Source organism: Hyla sarda, chromosome 6 (assembly GCF_029499605.1).
Source record: "Hyla sarda isolate aHylSar1 chromosome 6, aHylSar1.hap1, whole genome shotgun sequence".
Lineage (NCBI taxonomy): Eukaryota > Metazoa > Chordata > Amphibia > Anura > Hylidae > Hyla > Hyla sarda.
Genome location: NC_079194.1, coordinates 276,490,714 through 276,514,733, shown reverse-complemented (window position 1 = coordinate 276,514,733; position 24,020 = coordinate 276,490,714). Strand labels below are relative to the sequence as shown.

General features: G+C 46.6%; 1 protein-coding gene across 1 annotated transcript in view; it reads left to right on the top strand.

The window, feature by feature from the left end:
- Positions 1–960: 960 nt before the first annotated feature.
- Positions 961–24,020, top strand: part of LOC130277511 (protein-glutamine gamma-glutamyltransferase 5-like) — a 108,311-nt gene continuing 85,251 nt past the window's right edge. The window contains exons 1-2 of the mRNA XM_056528189.1: positions 961–1,026; positions 6,906–7,065. Coding sequence (XP_056384164.1) covers positions 961–1,026; positions 6,906–7,065 — 226 coding nt within the window. The remainder of the gene's footprint in view (positions 1,027–6,905; positions 7,066–24,020) is intronic.

The following is a 24,020-nucleotide window of genomic DNA, read 5'->3' as shown; positions in this document are numbered from 1 at the left end:
ATTCTCACGTGTCCCTGCCGCTGCCCTGGATGTCGCTCCATCGCTGTCGCCGTGTCTCTGTCGCTCCGAAACGTCTCTGCTGCCGCCGGGTATCCTCGCTCTCCGTCGCCGTCATCACGTCGTTACGCACGCCGACGCACGTACGCGACGACGTGATGACGAGGAAGGAGAGCGCCGGCCATACAGGGGATCCCTGAACGAAGAAGACACCGAGGAGGCAGGTAAGGTCCCTCCCGGTGTCCTGTAAGCACTAACCCGGCTATTCAGTCGGGCTGTTCTGGACCGCCGTGGTGAAATCGCGGCCGTCCCGAACAGCCCGACTGAACAGCCGGGTTAGTGTCACTTTCCCTTCAGACGCGGCGTTCAGCTTTGATCGCCGCGTCTGAAGGGTTAATACCGGGCATCACCGCGATCGGTGATGTCCTGTATTAGCTGCGGGTCCCGGCTGTTGATGGCCGCAGGGACCGCCGCGATAGGGGTGTATTTGCCGAATAAGACGCACCGACTTTTTCCCCCCAGTTTTGGGGAAGAAAAAGTGTATCTTGTACAGCAAAAAATACAGTAAATAAATCCATACAACTGGGAAAAAAGTTATAATTTAACCATAAAATGTTTCTCTTACCTCACTCATGCAATATCTGAAGATAATGTAAGTACTGCCTGTCATGACTTTCTGTAAAGCTTAATACTATATACTTATGAAGCTATACATAGAAGTAACAGGTAGAAAAGCAATGCCAAGTGTATGTACACATATTTAGTGTTATGCACGAGGCATGGTAGCCCGGCTTAAACTCTCATTATTTATAGCTGGTAACAGTAAAATGATTGATTAATCTGTGGGGATTTCCACATGAGCATCAACATCCTACTGGTCTCCAGGGTTTAAGCAATTTGTCTTGTAAACATCATAAACATCAAAGTAATTAAATGGCACTGAGACAGTGATGGCCCTGAACCATGAGCATGCAAGAACCAGCTGATTTGCCCAGATTAATGGACATTGAACACAGTGGCGTTGCTAGGGTTGGTGTCACCCGGTGCGGTAGAAAATGGTGTCACCCCCATACCTCCCCCCTCCCCCCAGTAAGTTTTTAGCCTGTTGTGACAGACACCACTGTTGTAGCGCATTGTGAGAAATTCCAGTATAATAATCAGATATACCAGTTGCCACAGAATAGGAAAGTGTTAAAGAAGTTTTCACCATTTAAATATACAGCTCCCAGAATTACTTAAAGGGGTACTCCACTGGAAAACATTTACTTTTATATCAACTGGTGCCAGAAAGTTAAACAGATTTTTTAATTACTTCTATTTAAAATCTTAATACTTACAGTACTTATAAGCTGGTGTATGCTCCACAGGAAGTTGCGTAGTTCTTTCCAATCTGACCACAGTGCTATTTGCTGACACCTCTGTCCATGTCAGGAACTGTCCAGAGCAGGATAGGTTTGCTATGGGGATTTGCTCCTACTATGGACAGTTCTTGACATGGACAGAGGTGTCAGCACAGAGCACTGTGGTCAGACAGAAAAGAAATTAAAAAAGAAAATAACTTCCTGTGAATCGCTTATACAGCAGCTAATAAGTACTGGAAGGATTAAGATTTTTAAATAGAAGTAATTTACAAATCTGTTTAACTTTGTAGCACCAGTTGATTAAAAATTTTTTTTTTCCAGTAGAGTACCCCTTTATGCAGTGGTGAGGTTATGCTGGGAGTTGTAGTTTCCCTGACCATAACTGTAGAACTGACAAGCGACTACAGCTCTGATAGGACACAGAGAGGAGAATGTACAATGATATCAGTGACGTCTTCTCTATAGTCTTCCCTTATCTAATTCAGATGGTACATACCGCCTGGTCCAGCTAAAACTTCTCTCTGCAGAATGTGACGCCCAGACGTCTCCTCACTATGTCAGCGCATTCTCATCCTCTATATGAAAACAATTATTATTATAAACCTGCCAGACATTGTATCCTCTAAATATAATACTACTATACACTATACTCTTTGATTATAAACCTTCCATACACCATACCCACTGAATATAATAATACCACACACTGTACATTCTGAATATAATACCAACACATACTGTACACTCTGAATATAAATCTGCCACATACTGTACCCACTGAATATAATACTATCACATACTGTACCCTCTGAATATAATACTACCATATACTGTACCCTCTGAATATAAATCTGCCACATACTGTACCCCTGAATATAATACTATCACATACTGTACCCTCTGAATATAATACTACCATATACTGTACCCTCTGAATATAATACTACCATATACTGTACCCTCTGAATATTAATCTGCCACATACTGTACCCCTGAATATAATACTATCACATACTGTACCCCTGAATATAATACTATCACATACTGTACCCTCTGAATATAATACCAACACATACTGTACACTCTGAATATATTACTACCACCCACTGCGCCCTCTGAATATAATACTTAGAGATGAGCAAACTACAGTAAATTCAACTCGTCACAAACTTCTCGGCTCGGCAGTTGATGGCTTTTCCTGCATAAATTAGTTCAGCTTTCAGGTGCTCCCGTGGGCTGGAAAAGGTGGATATTGTCCTAGGAGACTCTTTCCTAGGAATGTATCCACCTTTTCCAGCCCACCGGAGCACCTGAAGGCTGAACTAATTTACGCAGGATAAGTCATCAACTGCTGAGCCGACAAGTTCGTGACGAATCAAATTTACTGTAAGTTCGCTCATCTCTAATAATACTACCACAAACTGCGCCCTCTGAATATAATACTACCACCCACTGCACCCTCTGAATATAACACTACCACAAACTGCGCCCTCTGAATATAATACTACCACCCACTGTGCCCTATGAATATAACACTACCACAAACTGCGCCCTCTGAATATAACGTTGCCATACAGTGCACCCTCTGAATATAATACCACAACCGCAGTAACACCCCTCAACATCCGTTAGCTGATGCTATTACCACGGGAGGGGGGTATTGGTGGTGTTGCTAGTGGATGATCGGGGTGCTACTACTGGGGGGGGGTGTTGCTAAAGGATGATGAGGGTGCTACTGGCCATCCCCCCTGGCAGTATCACCCCCATCATCCATCGGCAGGATCATCCTCCTGGCAGGAGCACCGCCATCATCCACCATCAGGATCTGCTGATGGAGGTGCTGCTGGGGGGGGGGGGGGGTAGTTGCTGGCGGATGATGAGGGTGCTACTGCCAGGGGGGGAGCATTAGGTAGGCAGCAGTTCCCCCACATTAGGTAGGTAGCAGTTTCCCCACATTAGGTAGCATCTTTTCCCCACATTAGGCAGCATAGATTCCCCACATTTGGTACCAGTTTCCCCACATTAGGTAGGTACCAGTTACCCCATATTAGGTATCAATTTCCCCATATTAGGTAGCACAGATTCCCCACATTAGGTAGCAGTTTCCCAACATTCGGTAGCACAGATTCCCCACATTAGCTAGCATAGACTCCCCACATTAGGTAGCATAGACACCGCACATTAGGTATCATAGACTCCGCACATTAGGTAGCATATACTCCGCACATTAGGTAGCATATACTCCGCACATTAGGTAGCATAGACTCCCCACATTAGGTAGCATAGACTCCCCACATTAGGCCGCAGGTTCCCCACAATGCTTCAAAGTCTCCCCACACACACACACACACACACACACACACATGCACACAAAAAAAAACAACACATACAACACAGAGAGACACACACACAAACACACACACAGTCAGAGAGTCACACACACACAGAGTCACACACAGAGTCACACACACACACAGTCACACACAGAGTCACACAAATACACAGAGTCACACACACACTCAGAGAGTCACACAAACACACACACACACACAGAGTCACACACACAAACATAGATAGCGACAGACAGAGAGACAGACACACACACTCACCCATCCAGCGCAGCGATCCTTCTCACCGGGCGCAATGCGAGTGACGTAACTGACGTCCCCCTGCGCGGCCATGCGGTATGACGTCAGGCCGGCGCAGACGTGGGAGCGGAGGCCGGGCACAGTACTGGTGAAGGTGAGGGGGGGGGGGGCGTGATGACGGACGGGCGCACTGAAAGGGGGGGGTTGCTAACGGACGGGCGCACCGCACACACAGCACAGGGGGGGGGGGGGGTGTGCTGACGGATGGGAGGCCGATTGGGCACAGTAGGGGGGTGTCAGTGTAGCTGGGGAGGGGGTGTGGGTGCTGCGGAGCGTCTTGGTGTCACCCCATTAGGTTGGTGTCACCCAGTGCGGGCCGCACCCCCCGCACCCGGGTCGCAACGCCACTGATTGAACATACTATAGTCACTATGGAAACTGCTATTTCTGCAGGGAGAGTGGATGCAGGGACATTTTTTCTATCTTGCAATTCAAAAGAGAATTACAATTTTTAAGCCTTATAGCTGTACAAAACAGAATAACTACCTCAGCCGAAAAGGAAACGAGAGTCTTTTGGATTATCAAGTACCTAACAGCGTACAATGGCCCTCATTTACTATTGCAAACCCGATATATATTTTGTCAGGTTGTGCGCAGATTCTGGTGCATTCCACCAGAAATTCTGTCTGTGCCAGAATGTGTGCCAGAATTGAAAAAAACCTGACTAACTCTCCATTTTGTTGATGAATCAACTAGGTACCAGTCCTCAAGGTATATGTGAGAGAAGGTTGGTGAAATGTAAAGAATAGATGGAGATCCAGATATTAATTGAAAAAATATAATATATTTATTAAAGATGATGTTGTTCGCTGGTATCTAGTGTCCCTGCAGGGCCCTTGCATGAGACAAAAGGCGCAGCGTAGAATAGTAAAAAATGTATAAAATCAATGAATTAATAATTCAATAAAAAGAATAAAATAAAATAAAACTTGCATCTATAATTCATCCAATGTTGGCATCAATAATTACCAGTTAACAGTGTGCTTAACTGCTCAGTCTCTTATAAGTAGTGTTGCTCGCGAATATTCGCAATACGAATTTTATTCGCAAATATAGCACTATATATTCGTAATTACGAATATTCTTTCTTTATTTTATTTTTATTTTTTTTCACAGTACACATCACAGTGATCATCCCTCTCTGCTTCCAGCTTGTGTGGTGTAAAGAAGGCTCTAATACTACTGTGTGAGACTGGCATGCGAATTTTCGCATATGCGAAAATGTGTATATGCTAATTTTCGCATATGCACATTTTTGCTTGTGCGGGTTTTTACATATGCAAATTTTGGCATATGTTATTTTTCACACACGCCAATATTTGCATATGCGAAAATAAAACGCGAAAATTTGCGAATATATGACGAATATTCGTCCATATATTCGCGAATATTCGCAAATTCGAATATGGCCTATGCCGCTCAACACTACTTATAAGCACGAAGTGATGCCGGTAGCCAAATACACTGTCAAATAGCGGCTTGTTGTAACAGTTGCAATATCCAATGCCGATGGTAGTGCAGTGTAACAAACTGTCTCACACATTTACTTGATGAGATGTGAAGAATAACAAAGTACGGTGCACAGCACCACTCACCACTCTTGCGACCGCTGGTATTGCTGGTATCGGCAGAGGAGCTGTTTCGGTGATGTGGCACGGAGGTGTCAGGCCTCCGGCAGTAATGGTCTGTGTCTTCTATATCCGGCAACGTTATAGGTAGCGCTGGAGTTGTCCTCTCCGCAAGGTCCGCGGCTGGCACGGATGGCACCGGCCTCGTATGTAAGCCGAAGGTCCTTGGCTGGTGGAATGAAGCGGTGCGTTCAAGGCAGCGGTGGGAGTGCTTGCAGCGCGCCCCGTATAATTGAGCGCTTACACGCGCGCAGAGTGGCAGTGAAGCCGCAGTGGTCCCAATATTGGGGGCTTCCAGCAGTTTCAAATAGAGTTCGATAAAGAGCTGAGATATGGAGATGATTATAGATAGATGCAAGTAGAATAGACGCGTTTCAAGGCCTCTGGCCTTTTCTTCAGTAGAGGTATAGGTGTATGATTTGTGCGGGAAGAGTTTTTTATAGTGTGAACTGTGATTAGTGGAAAGCCAGAAAGTCTGGAAATTCCAGGTTGTAGGTAAACAACCTGGAATTTCCAGACTTTCTGGTTTTCCACTAATCACAGTTCACACTATAAAAAAAATTCTTCCCGCACAAATCATACACCTATACCTCTACTGAAGAAAAGGCCCGAGGCCTTGAAACGCGTCTAGAATTGTGTATTCTACTTGCATCTATCTATAATCATCTCCATATCTCAGCTCTTTATCGAACTCTATTTGAAACTGCTGGAAGCCCCCAATATTGGGACCACTGCGGCTTCACTGCCACTCTGCGTGTGTAAGCGCTCAATTATACGGGGCGCGCTGCACGCACTCCCGCCGCTGCCTTGAACGCTGTTGGAGCTTAGAACACATTTATCAGACGAAGACTGTACTACCTTTATGAAAAATCTGAAGAAAAAAATACTCAAACTCCAAACTGAGATTAAAGAAATTAAACTGGATACATTTGTACGTGATAAAAAAAGATTTTGACAGTAACCTTATCTTCAATGGGACCACCAAGAAAATTCATTCTTCCCACTATAATAAGAGAAAAACTGCACCAAGGAAAAAATGAATGAGAGATATCTTAACAACTGAGTCCGATAGTAGCATATCGGATGATGTTCCTGACTTACCTGCGTATACCTCCTCATCATTAACCAACACAGCAACAGCCCCTTTAGGAGACAGGTTAGACGCGAACGGGACAGGTCAAAGTCATCCAAGACGCAAATATCCCAAGAAAAGGAAGAGTGTCACCTGGCAGAGGACTGTGGTTAATCTAACTGATGTCTTTGTTTCACAGGATTGTATATCTGTTTTGTCCACATGGTTAAATTTCGGTATAAATGAAGATTTTGCATTTGATCAGTTTGAGATTAATCTACACAAAGCATTACGCAAAATTAACCTGCGCAAAGTCTTTACAAATATCAGTAGCCGTAAAGAACATACTGTACTTGAAGGTGAAGTTCCTTGAGGTGTGGGCTCCCTGGGTTTTAGCCCTGTACAGGAGTTCGCATCGCAGGAAAATACCTGCTTGCAAATTTTTAATGAACTGATCACCGAAAGAGATTTTGTTCCTCCTATTGATATCAATCAAAAACCCTTCACTGGAGGGAATCCTTCCAAATTCAACCGCCCTATAATATAAGTGGGTGCTATTGATCTATTGAATCTATTGATTATAGATGTTAAATCTCTAATATATCCAAAAGCTCGTCCTAACATTACTCACACAGAACAATGAGCGCTACAATGGCTTGCTGATCACAAAGAACTTATAGTCCTTAAATCCAATAAAGGTGGGGCTGTAGTCGTGTGGACTCAGCCTGAGTATGATGCAGAAGTGAAAAAACATCTTTCCAATGGCGAGGTTTATGAAAAGTTAAAAGACAACTCTACTGCCAAAATTATGAATCTACTTCGTTCCCACTTGCCTACTCAAGTTGAAAAAGGCCTGATGACTGAAAAAACTGCCACTAGTCTTATTTCCATAGCGCTGGTTCATGCCAAATGGTATATTTTGCCAAAAATTCATAAATCTTTATCCACCCCTCCGGGACGTCCCATCGTGGCAGGAATCGGCTCTGTTAGAGAATACCTGTCCAGTTACATTGAGCGATTCGTGTCTCCCCTGTTGTCCGGTATTCCTTTTTTAAGAAAAATACTGAAGAATTAATTTCTACACTCGATGATTTCCTATGGCAGGATAATTTCCATCTTGCGTCCATTGATGTTGAAAGCATCTATACCTGCATCCCCCATGATGCGGTTATAGAGGCCATGCCCACTTTTCTAACCACTACAGATAAGAATTCTGATTTTATCATGTTTGCTGCTGTTCTTTACGGTGACCTGTGGTATAGACAGGTGCAGGGGACGGCGATGGGGATGCCCGTCTCCTGCACCTATGCTAATATTTTTATAGCTATTTTTGAGAGCCGTTTAATTCAAATTTTCAAAAGTATGTCGATGTTATTTTTATAATTTGGGAGGGCACAAAACATTAGTTTGATGCATTCATTGAGCACTTTGTACTTTACCTCTGCATATGGAGACCTGTCTCTTGATTTTCTAGATGTCTACATGATGTTGCTATTTGAAAACCAATCATAACACATTAAAAAAACACTACTGTCAGTGATTACATAAAATGCAGGAAAAATAGCAATGACAAGAAAAACACTACTTGGTTGAACAAAACCGCCACGTCGGGCAATTTCCCATATAAAAATTGCTCGTTATGTAAACATAATCTTGCAAAATCTTCATTTAGATTAGGGGAAAAAAACAGTTATGTTAAACAATTTATTACTTGCTATAGCACTCTGGTTGTTTATTGAATGATATGCCCTTTTGGCTTTTATTATATTGGAAAAAGGAAACGCCATTTATTTAAATGTTTCAGAGAACACCTGTATTCATTAAAAACTGGTAAAGGTGCTAATCGCTATATCCTGCATATGAAAGAAGTTCATGACATTGAGCGGTCATGCCTGAAATTTGCAGGTATAGAGAGGCTTGAAAATACAAGAGGTACTGTACCAGCAGAGGTTAATTTACTCCAACAGGAGTATAAATGGATCAGCGGATGCCATGTACTGGGTCCGTTAGAATTAAACGAACAAAATGATTTAAGTGCCTTCCTATGAATTGCAAGATTGTACCTTGTTCTATGTATTCATTCAGACATGTTTTTATGTTATTTCCTACTTACCTGATTTGTTGGTGTTCCCCTGTCCCATCCACCTTCGTCACACTGGTATTTAGATGCAGGTAGAGCAAGGTGAAGTTGAGGCCGGAAGAAGCGGCATCGGATGTGAAACGGATGGGGGATGAGAAGTCTGATCGTGGGGAGTCCAGTTTCTGTGCCTGACCATATAGTGGCTGAATGAAAAAGCCTGGAGTTGGTGGCAGCATGAGGAGACCATATAGTGGCTGAATGACACAGCCTGGAGTTGGCGGCAGCATGGGGAGACCAAATAGTTGTTGAATGACACAGCCTGGAGTTGGCGGCAGCACGAAGTGACCATATATGGACTGAATGACAAAGCCTGTAGTTGGCGGCAGCATGAGAAGACCATATAGTTGCTGAATGACAAAGCCTGGAGTTGGCGGCAGCATGAGAAGACCATATAGTGACTGAATGACACAGCCTAGAGTTGGTGGAAGCATGAGAAGACCATATAGTGGCTGAACGACACAGCCTGGAGTTGGCAGCAGCAAGAGGAGATCATATAGTGGCTGAATGACACAGCCTGGAGTTGGCGGCAGCATGAGGAGATCATATAGTGGCTGAATGACACAGCGTGGAGTTGACGGCAGCATGAGGAGACCATATAGTTGCTGAATGAAACAGCCTGGAGTTGGCGGCAGCATGAGGAGAACAAATAGTGGCTGAATGACAAAGCCTGGAGGTAGCGGAAGCATGAGGAGACCATAAAGTTGCAGAATGAGACAGCCTGGAGGTGGCAGCAACATGAGGAGAAGATATGGTGGCAGTATGAGACAGCCTGGAGCTGGCATCAGCATGAGGAGAACATATGGTGGCAGTATGAGACAGCCTGGGGCTGGCATCAGCATGAGGAGAACATATGGTGGCAGTATGAGACAGCCTGACTGGCATCAGCTTGGGGAGAACATATGGTGGAAGAATGAGTCAGCTTAGAGGTGACATCAGCATGAGGAGAACACATGGTGGCAGTATGAGACAGCCTGGTGCTGGCAGCAGCATGAAGAGAACATATGGAGGCAGAATGAAACAGCCTGGAGCTGGCAGCAGCATGAGGAGAACATATGGTTGCAGAAAGAGACAGCCTGGAGGTGGCATCAGCCGCATTAGGAGTCCTGAAAGTGACCCCGTGCCACAGTGGAGCAGTGGGTGGCAATACCAGTACCCGGTAACGAAGGTAGGTGAAAAATGGAGAATTTGGCATGAGATGTGTGGCATCAGGTAGTTGGCAGGATCAGAATAGTAGCTGAGGCAGGTAGGCAGAAGAAAACGGTCTCTTTTGTAAAAGTGTTAGTGTGCAAAAAGTAAATAATGAGGATATGCCTTACGTAAGCGGTGGGGGTAAAAACTTCCCCTGTAAGGCCCTACTCTTGCCCTATTAATTCCCTTCTTGGCAATTGTTACTCGCCCTAAAAAGGGTGGCCCCACATAGGAAACTTTTTAGGGCGAGTAACACTTGCCAAGAAGGGAATTAATAATGCAAGAGTAGGGCCTTATGGGGAAGTTTTTACCCCCACAGGTTACAATGGACCATAGATTGTTTCCTTCCACCTTTTAGAGGTCTTTGTATCACTTCACTACTTGGTGGTGTTGGTGGCACATGGTGTTTTTTGCACACCTTTCCTTTTGTTTGATTTCAAAAAAATTTTGGTACACATATTTTATCCTAAGTAAAGTTAAGTTTTAGCTAATGCTCCTCCCACCCCATCCCTCTCCAGCAGCCATGGCAGTGTAAGGTGAGCACAGACCTGCGAGAGGATGGACGTAGGACTTCTCTGTAGTAGGTCAGTTTGTCCTCCTTCTCAGTGGGGGTAAAAAAGGCCCCCATTTTGTGGCCGTAGCGAGGGTCCAATAAGGTGGAGAACCAGAAGTCATCCCGCTGCCAAATGGTGACAATTCGGCGGTCACTACGCAAGCAAGTGAGCATGCATCGTGCCATTTGTGCAAGTGACTCGGAGGGACTTCCTGCCTCCATCTCTACTGCATACTGCCACCGTGTGTCTGGGTCCTCTGTCTCACCTTCCTCATAACCCTCTAGCTCCTCTTGCTCCTCCTCTCCTGTCAGATGACTAGAAAAACTGCCCATCTCGCGAACCTAAACTGTTCTCCACTGTGCCCCTCCTCCTCCTCCAGTTCAGTCACCACAGGGCTCATGTGTGTCACATATGAGCTGCCACTGGTTGACATTGAAGTTACACGGGGGAGTCCCCCTATCCGCTTGGATCAACAAGAAATCGTGATGGCTTTGCTCTGTTCGTATAGTTGGTGCAACTATTCGAATGTGTGTAGAAATGTTGCGAATCAGGCTATCTTGGGGGATACTGTTCGGACGCTGCAGCTCAAGGAGGGTGTGCTGTGCAGTGTACAAGTGGCTGAAGTGCATGCAAAGTTTCCTTGCCATTGTTAGAATGTCTTGCAGATGGGGGAACACTTCAGGAATTACTTGACAACCAGATTGAACACGTGTGCCATGCAGGGCGCATGTCTCAGGCTTCCTTGTCGCAGCGCAGACAAGATGTTCCCATTTACAGTTTTTGTGGAGTAAGCCATGATTCGATTTCTTGATTAATCACTTTTAGCAGTTCCTCCCCTGTGTCACTCCGTTCGCCAGGGCAAACCATGTGAATAATAGCGTGACATCGCCGTGCACTGCACACATGGTATGCTGGAGTGGCACTGAGACTTGTCCATGCAGTGGAGGCTGAGGACAAGGTGGAGGATGAGGATGCGGAGTCACACACTGTCACAGGACCAACAGCCTGAGATCGTGGAGGCGGAAGCGGTGTGACCTTTCCAAGTTGCTTTTGTGGCTGTGCAGGAACCACATTTATCCAGTGGTCTGTAAAGGACATGTATTGTCCCTGACCGTAGTTACAGCTCCACACGTCAGTGCTACCATGCACTTTGGTACACACTGACAGGCTCAAGAACTGGCCCACCTTCTGTTCCCCAAAATTGTGGATGGCTGATACTGCCTTCTTCACAAAGAAATGACGGCTTGGGACTCTCCCACTCGGCTCGGCACAAGCCATCAGTTCTCTGAAAGGTGCAGAGTCCACCACCTGAAAAGGGAGGGACTGCAGTACCAGCAACTTGGACAGGATCACATTCAGCTCCTGCACGGTTGGATGAGTGGGCGCATACTGTTGTCTCTTGGACATGGCTTCGCCGATGGATTTCTCGCAGAATGACTGACTCGAAGTAGGAGGAGCTGGAGCATCTGGAGCGACAGAAGATGAGTATGACGCAACTCCATTCGGCTGAGGTGGTGGAGCCTTGGCTGGCTGAAACAGGGAAAGGCGTGCCACTGGGTGATGCAGCAAGCTGGACCACCACATAGGAGCCACGGTTCTCACAGGCTGCTTCATGGTGATGCTGCATATGTTGTCGCAGGGCCGTGGTTCCAACATTGGGACCCTGGCCACGCTTCACCTTCTGCCGACACATCTTGCATGTGTCCATGTTAACCTGCTTTGGATGCTTGATGATAAACTGCCACACTGCCGAGTAGCTGATTGTCCCACCAACAGTCCGCACTGATTGACTGCTACTGCCGCCAACTCCAGGAACCCCTGTTTCACTACCTCCCAGGAAGGAAGGCAGGTGGTCTACCCAGGGCACGTTTTGCTCCAGACTTTCCACTTCTGCCACTATGCTGACTGCCAACCATGCTACCACCTTGCTGGCTCAGCTGCTGCCTCACGGGCAACCTTCAAACCTCTTCTCCTGATAATGATGAAGCCCCTTCTGCACCCGGCTCCCAATTGCGATCGGCTTCATCATCATCGAGTTGTGTTTACATGTCCTCCTCAGGTTCCTCAACAGTGTCTGCTTCAGGAGCCTGAACGCTTGCAACACCACCTCCCACGCCACTCTCCTCATCGCTACTTGCCCACCTTAGATGGAGCAGCGGATGTCTCCTCCACTTCTTGGCTGGGCAGTAGCTGCTGACTGTGTTCTAGTAGATCGTCCTCACTAAATAGTGGAGCTGAACTCACAGCATAAGATACTTCTATGGGGGAGGGAACAGCATAGGACAAAGGCAATGGGAAGACAGGGATTGCTCCCGGGCCATGCCAACTGAGGGTTGTGTCTAAGGAACCCACCGACTGTTGACTGGGGGTGTCAGATGTCACTTGTGATGAAGTGGATGACCGTGTTAACCAATCGATGACGGCAGATGGATTGCTGGTCAAGACACGACCGCTAGCTGATACCCGGAGTTTAGGCCTCTTGCTTCGACTCCTGTTGCGACTCGCCCCTAGTCTTCTGCAACCTCTGCCTGATGAATTTAGGCCTCTGCAACTCATCTGTGCACGTCCTGGCACTTCTTTGCCTGGCATACTTAGTGCATATGTGAGAGGAGTACAATACGCTCCACTACGCTTAAAACAGTATTTGTCTGCAAGACCAGCAGTTGTGTACTCTTGGCTGGCCTTTCACAGAATCTAGGCCCTTAAGGCTTTAACAGGAACAAAATGGTAGCCCACTTAGATCTACGTATGTGGTATGCACTCACGAGGGGAGTACAATGCACTCCAGTACGCTTAAAACATTATTTGTCTACAACAACAGCAGGTAGGGGATAACATGTCTGATCGCAGGGGGCCTGCTGCTTGGACCCCCTGCGATCTGCCCTCTCCATTCATGTCTATGGGAGGGGGCGTGACGGATGTTGTCTTCATATTGCAGTGAGGTATGTCAATTATATCTTTATACTTAGTAGTTGTTCAGTATTGTATAGCCAAAGCATATGATGACATGAGTGTTAAGCCATTCTTTCCCTGATGTTAGTGTTATCATTAACCACATAGGGAATAATAATAAACCTTGAACATCAATGGGCCGGACTTGTGCGCAAGCGTGATAGCATCCGGAACGCCCGAAAAATACTTAGGAATCATGCGCATGCCTACGGGAACATGCGCAGATGACCAGCCCGGCAGAGAAATAATAAAAGTTCCGGCGCACGCACAGCACATGCGCAGTGGGAATCTACAGGAGTAATCTATGTTTTCGCGCACGTGCGGCGCACAGTGCAAACGTGCTATGACGCCAACACGCAGGGAGAACACGTGAGCAGCTGTCATTTGTCAGCAACAGCCGAGTACTTATAAGGACTGAATCACGGGATTGCGGTCATTAGCCGGACTCTCTTGATAAAGTCAGCATGGTCTGACGAAACATTGGGGGGCAGATGGCTAGCACTTGACTTTAAATAGTGACCATAAATGCCAGTGTACATATAAGTGTGAGTCCACAACTAACAGCTACATAAAAAGAGCGAAAGCTTGACATACAATTGGACACACATATTTATCTAGCTGAGGATAGGTCGTGTTTTTAACAAGCACCAAACACTCACTTTGTCCTTATTTTGTCTTATTTTAAGTGATCTAATAAAGAATTAAAGCATTAAACAGGGGGGATTTCTAGTTTTAGGGTTAACCCCTTTGGGGGAGTACCCCTAAAAGTTGTTGTTTGCCTATAAAGAGCTGACCCCTTTAAGTGGTTGTTAGGCTAAAACTGAATGAAAATATTTTAGTGACCTATAGATCATACACAATGATACAAGATAAAGCTAAAAACCAAACAGAACAAATCTGGATAAATATTCTGTTTTACAGCTCCATAAATGGAAGTCTTAGAATACCGTGTGTGCACCTATGTTAACCTAAAGTCAACTGACTATTCTCAGAGTTAACTTTTGTGTTTTTAACTCATTAACTCATTAAAACAAAGGACAAAGGAATTCCTACGAGTGAGAGACATGTACAGTACACATTACCTGATAGAAGAATTAGGTTTAACACCAGGCCACATTCCTACAGTATCTCACATAAGCGAGTCCTCCCCTCACATTTTTTTTTATATTTTATTCTCTCTTTTTATGACATACTGAATAAATTACACTCTGCAACAATGTAAAGTAGTGAGTGTACAGTCTGTGTTACAGTGTTTCATGTTGTGTCCCCTCAAAATAACACACAGCCATTCATGTCTAAACCTTGGTAACTAAAGTGATTACACCCTAAGTGATTTCCACTTTTGGGCCCAATTAGTAATTTTTACTCCCCGGTGTCATGTGACTCCTAAGTGTTACATGGTCTCAGGTGTGAATGGAAAGCAGATGTCTTACTTTTGGTGTTATCACTCTCACACTCTCTAATACCGGTCACTGAAAGTTTAAAATGGCGCCTCAGGGTAAAGAACTCTCTGAGGATCTGAAAAAAATAATTGATGCTCTACAAAAAGATAGCCTAGGCTATAAGAAGATTGCCAAGACCCTGAAAATGAGCTGCAGCACAGTGGGCAAGACCATACAGGGGTTTCATAGGACAGGTTCCACTCAGAACAGGCTTGGGCATGGTCGACCTAAGAAGTTGAGTGCATGTGCTCAGCTTCATATTCAGAGGTTGCCTTTGGGAAATAGACGTGCTGCTGGCATTGCTGCAGAGATGGAAGAGATGGGGGTGGGGAGAAGCCTGTCAGTGCTCAGACCACATGCTTCACACTACATCAGATTGGTCGGCATAGTTAGTTGTCCCAGAAGAAAGCCTCTTTTAATGATGAATTTAGAATTTGTGATTCGTCACATGCACCGACACAGGGAGGACACGTCCCTTTCTCTAGTTGCGTAACGTTTATGACAGAGATCTGATTGGCTGTTCTTAACAGACATAGCCCACTGAACTGTGAGGATGCCAACCCCAGGATGAAAAACTCACTGAAACGTGTGTTGGGAAGGCATATATTGTTATGCCTATCTGCCTGTTGTACTTTTCGGAGGCTTTAACCCCCAAGCTATGCACTTTAAAAGATCGAGCATTTCATGCACTTTATTTATTGTTATCACACTGTTTACATTCATGAGCAGGTAGTGTCACCCCTTTGTTTAGTCTTCCCCAGGGGACGCTTCTCCCCCCCCTTTTTCCTTTCATGTTTTTACAATTGTGCCATATGTATTTTTAAATGAATTAATAAACATTATAATGTTTTAAACCTTATCCAAATGACTCCAGAGTGATCTTTTGTTTATCTGTGACATACTGAAGCGGAACATGGCCACATGGCAGTATTTCAATTTAAAAATGATACCACCTCCAAGATGCCCATTGCCTTGCTAATGAAGCTGAGGGTAAAGGTGATGGACTGGCAAAGCATTTCTATAGATCTAAAGCCTATTGAGCATCTGTGGAGCATTTTCAAATGAGGGAGTGCCAGGTTTTATCCACCAGCTCTGCAATGTCATCATGGAGGGGTACAAGAGGACTCCAGTGGTGTTACGCCGAGCGCTCCGGGTCCCCGCTTCTCCCCGGAGCGCTCGCTACACTCTCGCTGCTGCAGCGCCCCGGTCAGATCCACTGACCGGGTGCGCTGCGATATCTCCTCCAGCCGGGATGCGATTCGCGATGCGGCTGGCGCCCGCTCGCGATGCGCACCCCGGCTCCCGTACCTGATTCGCTCTCCGTCGGTCCTGTCCCGGCGCGCGCGGCCCCGCTCCCTAGGGCGCGCGCGCGCGCGCCGGGTCTCTGCGATTTAAAGGGCCACTGCGCCGCTGATTGGCGCAGTGGTTCTAATTAGTGTGTTCACCTGTGCACTCCATATATATACCTCACTTCCCCTGCACTCCCTCGCCGGATCTTGTTGCCATCGTGCCAGTGAAAGCGTTTCCTTGTGTGTTCCTAGCCTGTGTTCCAGACCTCCTGCCGTTGCCCCTGACTACGATCCTTGCTGCCTGCCCCGACCTTCTGCTACGTCCGACCTTGCTTTTGTCTACTCCCTTGTACCGCGCCTATCTTCAGCAGTCAGAGAGGTTGAGCCGTTGCTAGTGGATACGACCTGGTTACTACCGCCGCAGCAAGACCATCCCGCTTTGCGGCGGGCTCTGGTGAACACCAGTAGTGACTTAGAACCGGTCCACTAGCACGGTCCACGCCAATCCCTCTCTGGCACAGAGGATCCACCTCCTGCCAGCCGGCATCGTGACAGTAGATCCGGCCATGGATCCCGCTGAAGTTCCTCTGCCAGTTGTCGCCGACCTCACCACGGTGGTCGCCCAGCAGTCACAACAGATAGCGCAACAAGGCCACCAGCTGTCTCAACTGACCGTGATGCTACAGCAGCTACTACCACAGCTTCAGCAATCATCTCCTCCGCAGCGAGTGGCCGCTTCAGGCCTACGACTATCCTTGCCGGATAAATTTGATGGGGACTCTAAATTTTGCCGTGGCTTTCTTTCACAATGTTCCCTGCACTTGGAGATGATGTCGGACCAGTTTCCTACTGAAAGGTCTAAGGTGGCTTTCGTAGTCAGCCTTCTGTCTGGAAAAGCCCTGTCATGGGCCACACCGCTCTGGGACCGCAATGACCCCGTCACTGCCTCTGTACACTCCTTCTCGGAAATTCGAAGTGTCTTTGAGGAACCTGCCCGAGCCTCTTCTGCTGAGACTGCCCTGCTGAACCTGGTCCAGGGTAATTCTTCCGTTGGCGAGTACGCCGTACAATTCCGTACTCTTGCTTCAGAACTATCCTGGAATAATGAGGCCCTCTGCGCGACCTTTAAAAAAGGCCTATCCAGCAACATTAAAGATGTTCTGGCCGCACGAGAAATCCCTGCTAACCTACATGAACTCATTCATCTAGCCACTCGCATTGACATGCGTTTTTCCGAAAGGCGTCAGGAGCTCCGCCAGGATATGGACTTTGTTAGCACGAGGCGTTTTTTCTCCCCGGCTCCTCTCTCCTCTGGTCCCCTGCAATCCGTTCCTGTGCCTCCCGCCGTGGAGGCTATGCAGGTTGACCGGTCTCGCCTGACACCTCAAGAGAGGACACGACGCCGCATGGAGAATCTCTGCCTGTACTGTGCCGGTACCGAACACTTCCTGAAGGATTGTCCTATCCGTCCTCCCCGCCTGGAAAGACGTACGCTGACTCCGCACAAAGGTGAGACAGTCCTTGATGTCAACTCTGCTTCTCCACGTCTTACTGTGCCTGTGCGGATATCTGCCTCCACCTTTTCCTTCTCTACCATGGCCTTCTTGGATTCCGGATCTGCAGGAAATTTTATTTTGGCCTCTCTCATCAACAGGTTCAACATCCCGGTGACCAGTCTCGCCAGACCCCTCTACATCAATTGTGTTAACAATGAAAGATTGGACTGTACCATACGTTTCTGCACGGAGCCCCTCCTAATGTGCATCGGACCTCATCACGAAAAAATTGAGTTTTTGGTCCTCCCCAATTGCACTTCCGAAATTCTCCTTGGACTACCCTGGCTTCAACACCATTCCCCAACCCTGGATTGGTCCACAGGGGAGATCAAGAGCTGGGGTACCTCTTGTTTCAAGGACTGCCTTAAATCGGTTCCCAGTACTCCCTGCCGTGACCCTGTGGTTCCCCCTGTAACCGGTCTTCCTAAGGCCTATATGGACTTTGCTGATGTGTTTTGCAAAAAACAAGCTGAGACTCTACCTCCTCACAGGCCTTATGACTGTCCTATTGACCTCCTCCCGGGCACTACTCCACCCCGGGGCAGAATTTATCCTCTGTCCGCCCCAGAGACTCTTGCTATGTCTGAGTACATCCAGGAAAATTTAAAAAAGGGCTTTATCCGCAAATCCTCCTCTCCTGCCGGAGCTGGATTTTTCTTTGTGTCCAAAAAAGATGGCTCCCTACGTCCTTGCATTGACTACCGCGGTCTTAATAAAATCACGGTAAAGAACCGCTACCCTCTACCTCTTATCTCTGAACTCTTTGATCGCCTCCAAGGTGCCCACATCTTTACCAAACTGGACTTAAGAGGTGCTTATAATCTCATCCGCATCAGGGAGGGGGATGAATGGAAAACGGCATTTAACACTAGAGATGGACACTTTGAGTATTTGGTCATGCCCTTTGGCCTGTGCAACGCCCCTGCCGTCTTCCAAGACTTTGTTAATGAAATTTTTCGTGATCTCTTATATTCCTGTGTTGTTGTGTATCTGGACGATATTCTGATTTTTTCTACCAACCTAGAAGAACACCACCAGCATGTCCGCATGGTTCTTCAGAGACTTCGTGACAACCAACTTTATGCCAAAATGGAGAAATGTCTGTTTGAATGTCAATCTCTTCCTTTCCTAGGATACTTGGTCTCTGGCCAGGGACTACAAATGGATCCAGACAAACTCTCTGCCGTCTTAGATTGGCCACGCCCCTCCGGACTCCGTGCTATCCAACGTTTTTTGGGGTTCGCCAATTATTACAGACAATTTATTCCACATTTTTCCACCATTGTGGCTCCTATCGTGGCTTTAACCAAAAAGAATGCCAATCCTAAGTCATGGCCTCCTCAAGCGGAAGACGCCTTTAAACGGCTTAAGTCTGCCTTTTCTTCTGCTCCCGTGCTCTCCAGACCTGACCCATCTAAACCCTTCCTATTGGAGGTTGACGCCTCCTCAGTAGGAGCTGGAGCGGTTCTTCTACAAAAAAATTCTTCCGGGCATGCTGTTACCTGTGGTTTTTTTTCTAGGACCTTCTCTCCGGCGGAGAGGAACTACTCCATCGGGGATCGAGAGCTACTGGCCATTAAATTAGCACTTGAGGAATGGAGGCATCTGCTGGAGGGATCAAAATTTCCAGTTATTATTTACACCGATCACAAGAATCTCTCCTATCTCCAGTCTGCCCAACGGCTGAATCCTCGCCAGGCCAGGTGGTCTCTGTTCTTTGCCCGGTTTAATTTTGAAATTCACTTTCGCCCTGCCGATAAGAACATCAGGGCCGATGCTCTCTCTCGTTCCTCGGATGCCTCGGAAGTAGAGCTCTCTCCGCAACACATCATTCCTCCTGACTGCCTGATCTCCACTTCTCCAGCCTCCATCAGGCAAACTCCTCCAGGGAAGACCTTCGTCTCTCCACGCCAACGCCTCGGAATCCTCAAATGGGGTCACTCCTCCCATCTCGCAGGCCATGTGGGCATCAAGAAATCCGTGCAACTCATCTCTCGTTTCTATTGGTGGCCGACTCTGGAGACGAATGTTGTTGATTTTGTGCGGGCCTGCACTGTCTGTGCCCGGGACAAGACTCCTCGCCAGAAGCCTGCTGGTCTCCTTCACCCTCTGCCTGTCCCCGAACAGCCTTGGTCTCTGATTGGTATGGACTTTATTACAGACTTACCCCCATCCCGTGGCAACACTGTTGTTTGGGTGGTCGTTGATCGATTTTCCAAGATGGCACATTTTATTCCTCTTCCTGGTCTTCCTTCAGCGCCTCAGTTGGCAAAACAATTTTTTGTATACATTTTTCGTCTTCACGGGTTGCCCACGCAGATCGTCTCGGATAGAGGCGTCCAATTCGTGTCAAAATTCTGGAGGGCTCTCTGTAAAAAACTCAAGATTAAATTAAACTTTTCTTCTGCTTATCATCCTCAATCCAATGGGCAAGTAGAAAGAATTAACCAGGTCCTGGGTGATTATTTACGGCATTTTGTTTCCTCCCGCCAGGATGACTGGGCAGATCTTCTACCATGGGCCGAATTCTCGTATAACTTCAGAGTCTCTGAATCTTCTTCCAAATCCCCATTTTTCGTGGTGTACGGCCGTCACCCTCTTCCCCCCCTCCCTACTCCCTTGCCCTCTGGTTTGCCCGCTGTGGATGAAATAACTCGTGATCTTTCCACCATATGGAAAGAGACCCAAAATTCTCTCTTACAGGCTTCATCACGCATGAAGAAGTTTGCTGATAAGAAAAGAAGAGCTCCCCCCATTTTTTCTCCCGGAGACAAGGTATGGCTCTCCGCTAAATATGTCCGCTTCCGTGTTCCCAGCTACAAATTGGGACCACGCTATCTTGGTCCTTTCAAAGTTTTGTGCCAGATTAATCCTGTCTCTTACAAACTTCTTCTTCCTCCTTCTCTTCGTATTCCTAATGCCTTTCATGTCTCTCTTCTTAAACCACTCATCCTCAACCGTTTCTCTCCTAAACTTATTTCGCCCACTCCTGTCTCCGGTTCTTCGGACATCTTTCCTGTTAAGGAGATACTGGCCTCCAAAAAGGTCAGAGGGAAAACCTTTTTTCTGGTTGACTGGGAGGGCTGTGGTCCTGAAGAGAGATCCTGGGAACCTGAGGACAATATCCTAGATAAAAGTCTGGTCCTCAGGTTCTCAGGCTCAAAGAAGAGGGGGAGACCCAAGGGGGGGGGTACTGTTACGCCGAGCGCTCCGGGTCCCCGCTCCTCCCCGGAGCGCTCGCTACACTCTCGCTGCTGCAGCGCCCCGGTCAGATCCACTGACCGGGTGCGCTGCGATATCGCCTCCAGCCGGGATGCGATTCGCGATGCGGCTGGCGCCCGCTCGCGATGCGCACCCCGGCTCCCGTACCTGATTCGCTCTCCGTCGGTCCTGTCCCGGCGCGCGCGGCCCCGCTCCCTAGGGCACGCGCGCGCCGGGTCTCTGCGATTTAAAGGGCCACTGCGCCGCTGATTGGCGCAGTGGTTCTAATTAGTGTGTTCACCTGTGCACTCCTGTGCATCGTGCCAGTGAAAGCGTTTCCTTGTGTGTTCCTAGCCTGTGTTCCAGACCTCCTGCCGTTGCCCCTGACTACGATCCTTGCTGCCTGCCCCGACCTTCTGCTACGTCCGACCTTGCTTTTGTCTACTCCCTTGTACCGCGCCTATCTTCAGCAGTCAGAGAGGTTGAGCCGTTGCTAGTGGATACGACCTGGTTACTACCGCCGCAGCAAGACCATCCCGCTTTGCGGCGGGCTCTGGTGAACACCAGTAGTGACTTAGAACCGGTCCACTAGCACGGTCCACGCCAATCCCTCTCTGGCACAGAGGATCCACCTCCTGCCAGCCGGCATCGTGACAAGTGGCAACCTGTGAAGCTCTGTTGAACTCCATGCCCAAAAAGCTTAAGGCAGTGCTAGTAAATAATGGTGGCCACGCAAAACACTTTGATGCTTACAGACCAATTTGGGCATTTCCACTTAGGGGTGTACTCACTTTTGTTGCCAAGGTTTGAACATCAGTGGCTGTGTGTCGAGTTATTCTAAAGGAAGACAACATTAAACACTGTTATACAGGCTGTGCACTCGCTACTTTATATTGTAGCAGTCTGTGATTTATTTAGTGTTGTCACATGAAAAGATATAATGAAATATTTACAAAAATGTAAGGGGCATATTGACTTATGTGAGATACTGTACACAGTTATCTTCTGACTTTTGCATTGCACATACCTGTTCATTAGGTATAAAACCATGGAGATGCGTGAAACTCCAGGGAGTAAAAAAAAAAAAAAAAACGCTTGATGCATGTCATCATCTTGGAGCCCATTGGGAACTGTAAAAGTATTCATACCTAGAGCTACTGTCGATTCTATGTTTTGGGAAGCCAATAATGTGCTCTCCCAGATTGTAAGAGCCAAGTGTATTAGCCTGTTTGCTTGTATAAATTAAATAACCTTATCTATAAACCTAGCTATTCGGGGAAATTTACTATTGTTAGTGTTTTGTTATCTACAATATTGGTGCAAATTTTCTTTCTAATTGTTTATAAACATATATTCTCCCAAATCATTAAATGGGCACTGTCATCAACTTTTTTTTTTTTTTATATGTTGTAGTACATATGTACTACAACATATCTCTAATATATTTTCATAATATTTATTATTATTATTATTATTAGTATTATGTTGTATTTTAGGTTTGAAAACCGGCCACTAGGGGTCTCCCTCCTAGTGGCCGGCTGCAGGCTGGCGTGACGTCGGACCGATGCCGAATCAATCAGACAGGCGGGAACGAGTGCTGAGAGTGTATTGCCTCCCTGGCCTCACACGCCGGTCCCGCCTCCCGGCATCTACACGCCGCTGCTGCTGCTCTGCACACCCAGGTATGTCTCTTGCGGGGGGGGGGGGGGGGCGGAGAGCGGGGTTCAGGGTAGCGCCACGGCCCTAACAAAGTTATTGCTTTCAACACAGGGTGCCTCCAGTTGTTTAACCACTACAACTCCCAGCATGCCCTGACAGCCAATAGATGTCAGGGCAAGCTGGGAGTTGTAGTGGTGAAACAGCTGGAGGCACCCTGTATAGATGAACTAAGGGTGGAAGTGTCGGCCCCAGCAAGCATCAGTGACGTCGCACCTGCTGGGGAAGTCTGCCTGGTAGTGAGCACACTACCAGGCAGACAAAAAGGCCTTTTTAATATAGTAAAACAAAAATTAAAAGGCAGGGAGGGGGTTAGGGATAAATGGGCAATAGGTAGGGACAGAAAAAATAAAAATAAATAAGGATGGTGGGAGCTACTCTTTAATTCACAGTAAAATCCTTGTTTATAGAAAAAATGGTAGAAGAATTAGAGGTCAATGTGGATCAATGTACTTTTAAGTTTTGTTGAGGCTTTTGTGTCGACATAACAGCAATGTACAATAGATCAAAACACATAAATGCATGCATGGATGAACAGTAGTCCAGAGTTGAAGCCCCACACCCTTTAGTTCTAGAGAAGCATTGCGAGAGATGCACCTTAGGAGTGAAGCAGTCCTGCCACTATGATGACTTTTTCACTGCACTGTTTGCTGCAAAAAATTATTTGACTTTTGCTTCTTCAGCCACCCCCAGCTTCTACGGCAACACAAATAAATTCAGACCCCAGACCAAACCTCTAAATTAATTCAAACCCTAGACCAGATTCTTAAATGATTTGGACTCCAGATATGACTCCTGAATCAATGGTGGTGGACAATATTTTCCCTGTGGTTATTCATCATAAAATCAGTTATCAATATTTTTCATTCCTCTTACTAGTTTACTAGAAAAGAAGAGTTTGAGAAGAGTTAAAGGGGTACTCCACTGGAAAAAAAAAATTCTATAATCAACTGGTGCCAGAAAGTTAAACAGATTTGCAAATCACTTCTTTTTAAAAGTTGTAACCCTGGTAAATCACTTATTCGCTGCTATATGTTCCAGAGGAAGTTCTTTTCTTTTTGAGTTTCCTTTCTGTCTGACAACAGTGCTCTCTGCTGAGATCTCTGTCCATTTTAGGAACTGTCCATAGTAGGAGCAAGCGAAAGCGTTCTAGAACCCTATTGAGGCTCTCTGTAGTCCAGAAATAGCCATATAGATTCACTGCAAATAAACATGTTTTAGAAAAATCGGCGAATCGGCCAAATCGAATTTTTCTTAAGTTCGCTCATCTCCAGTG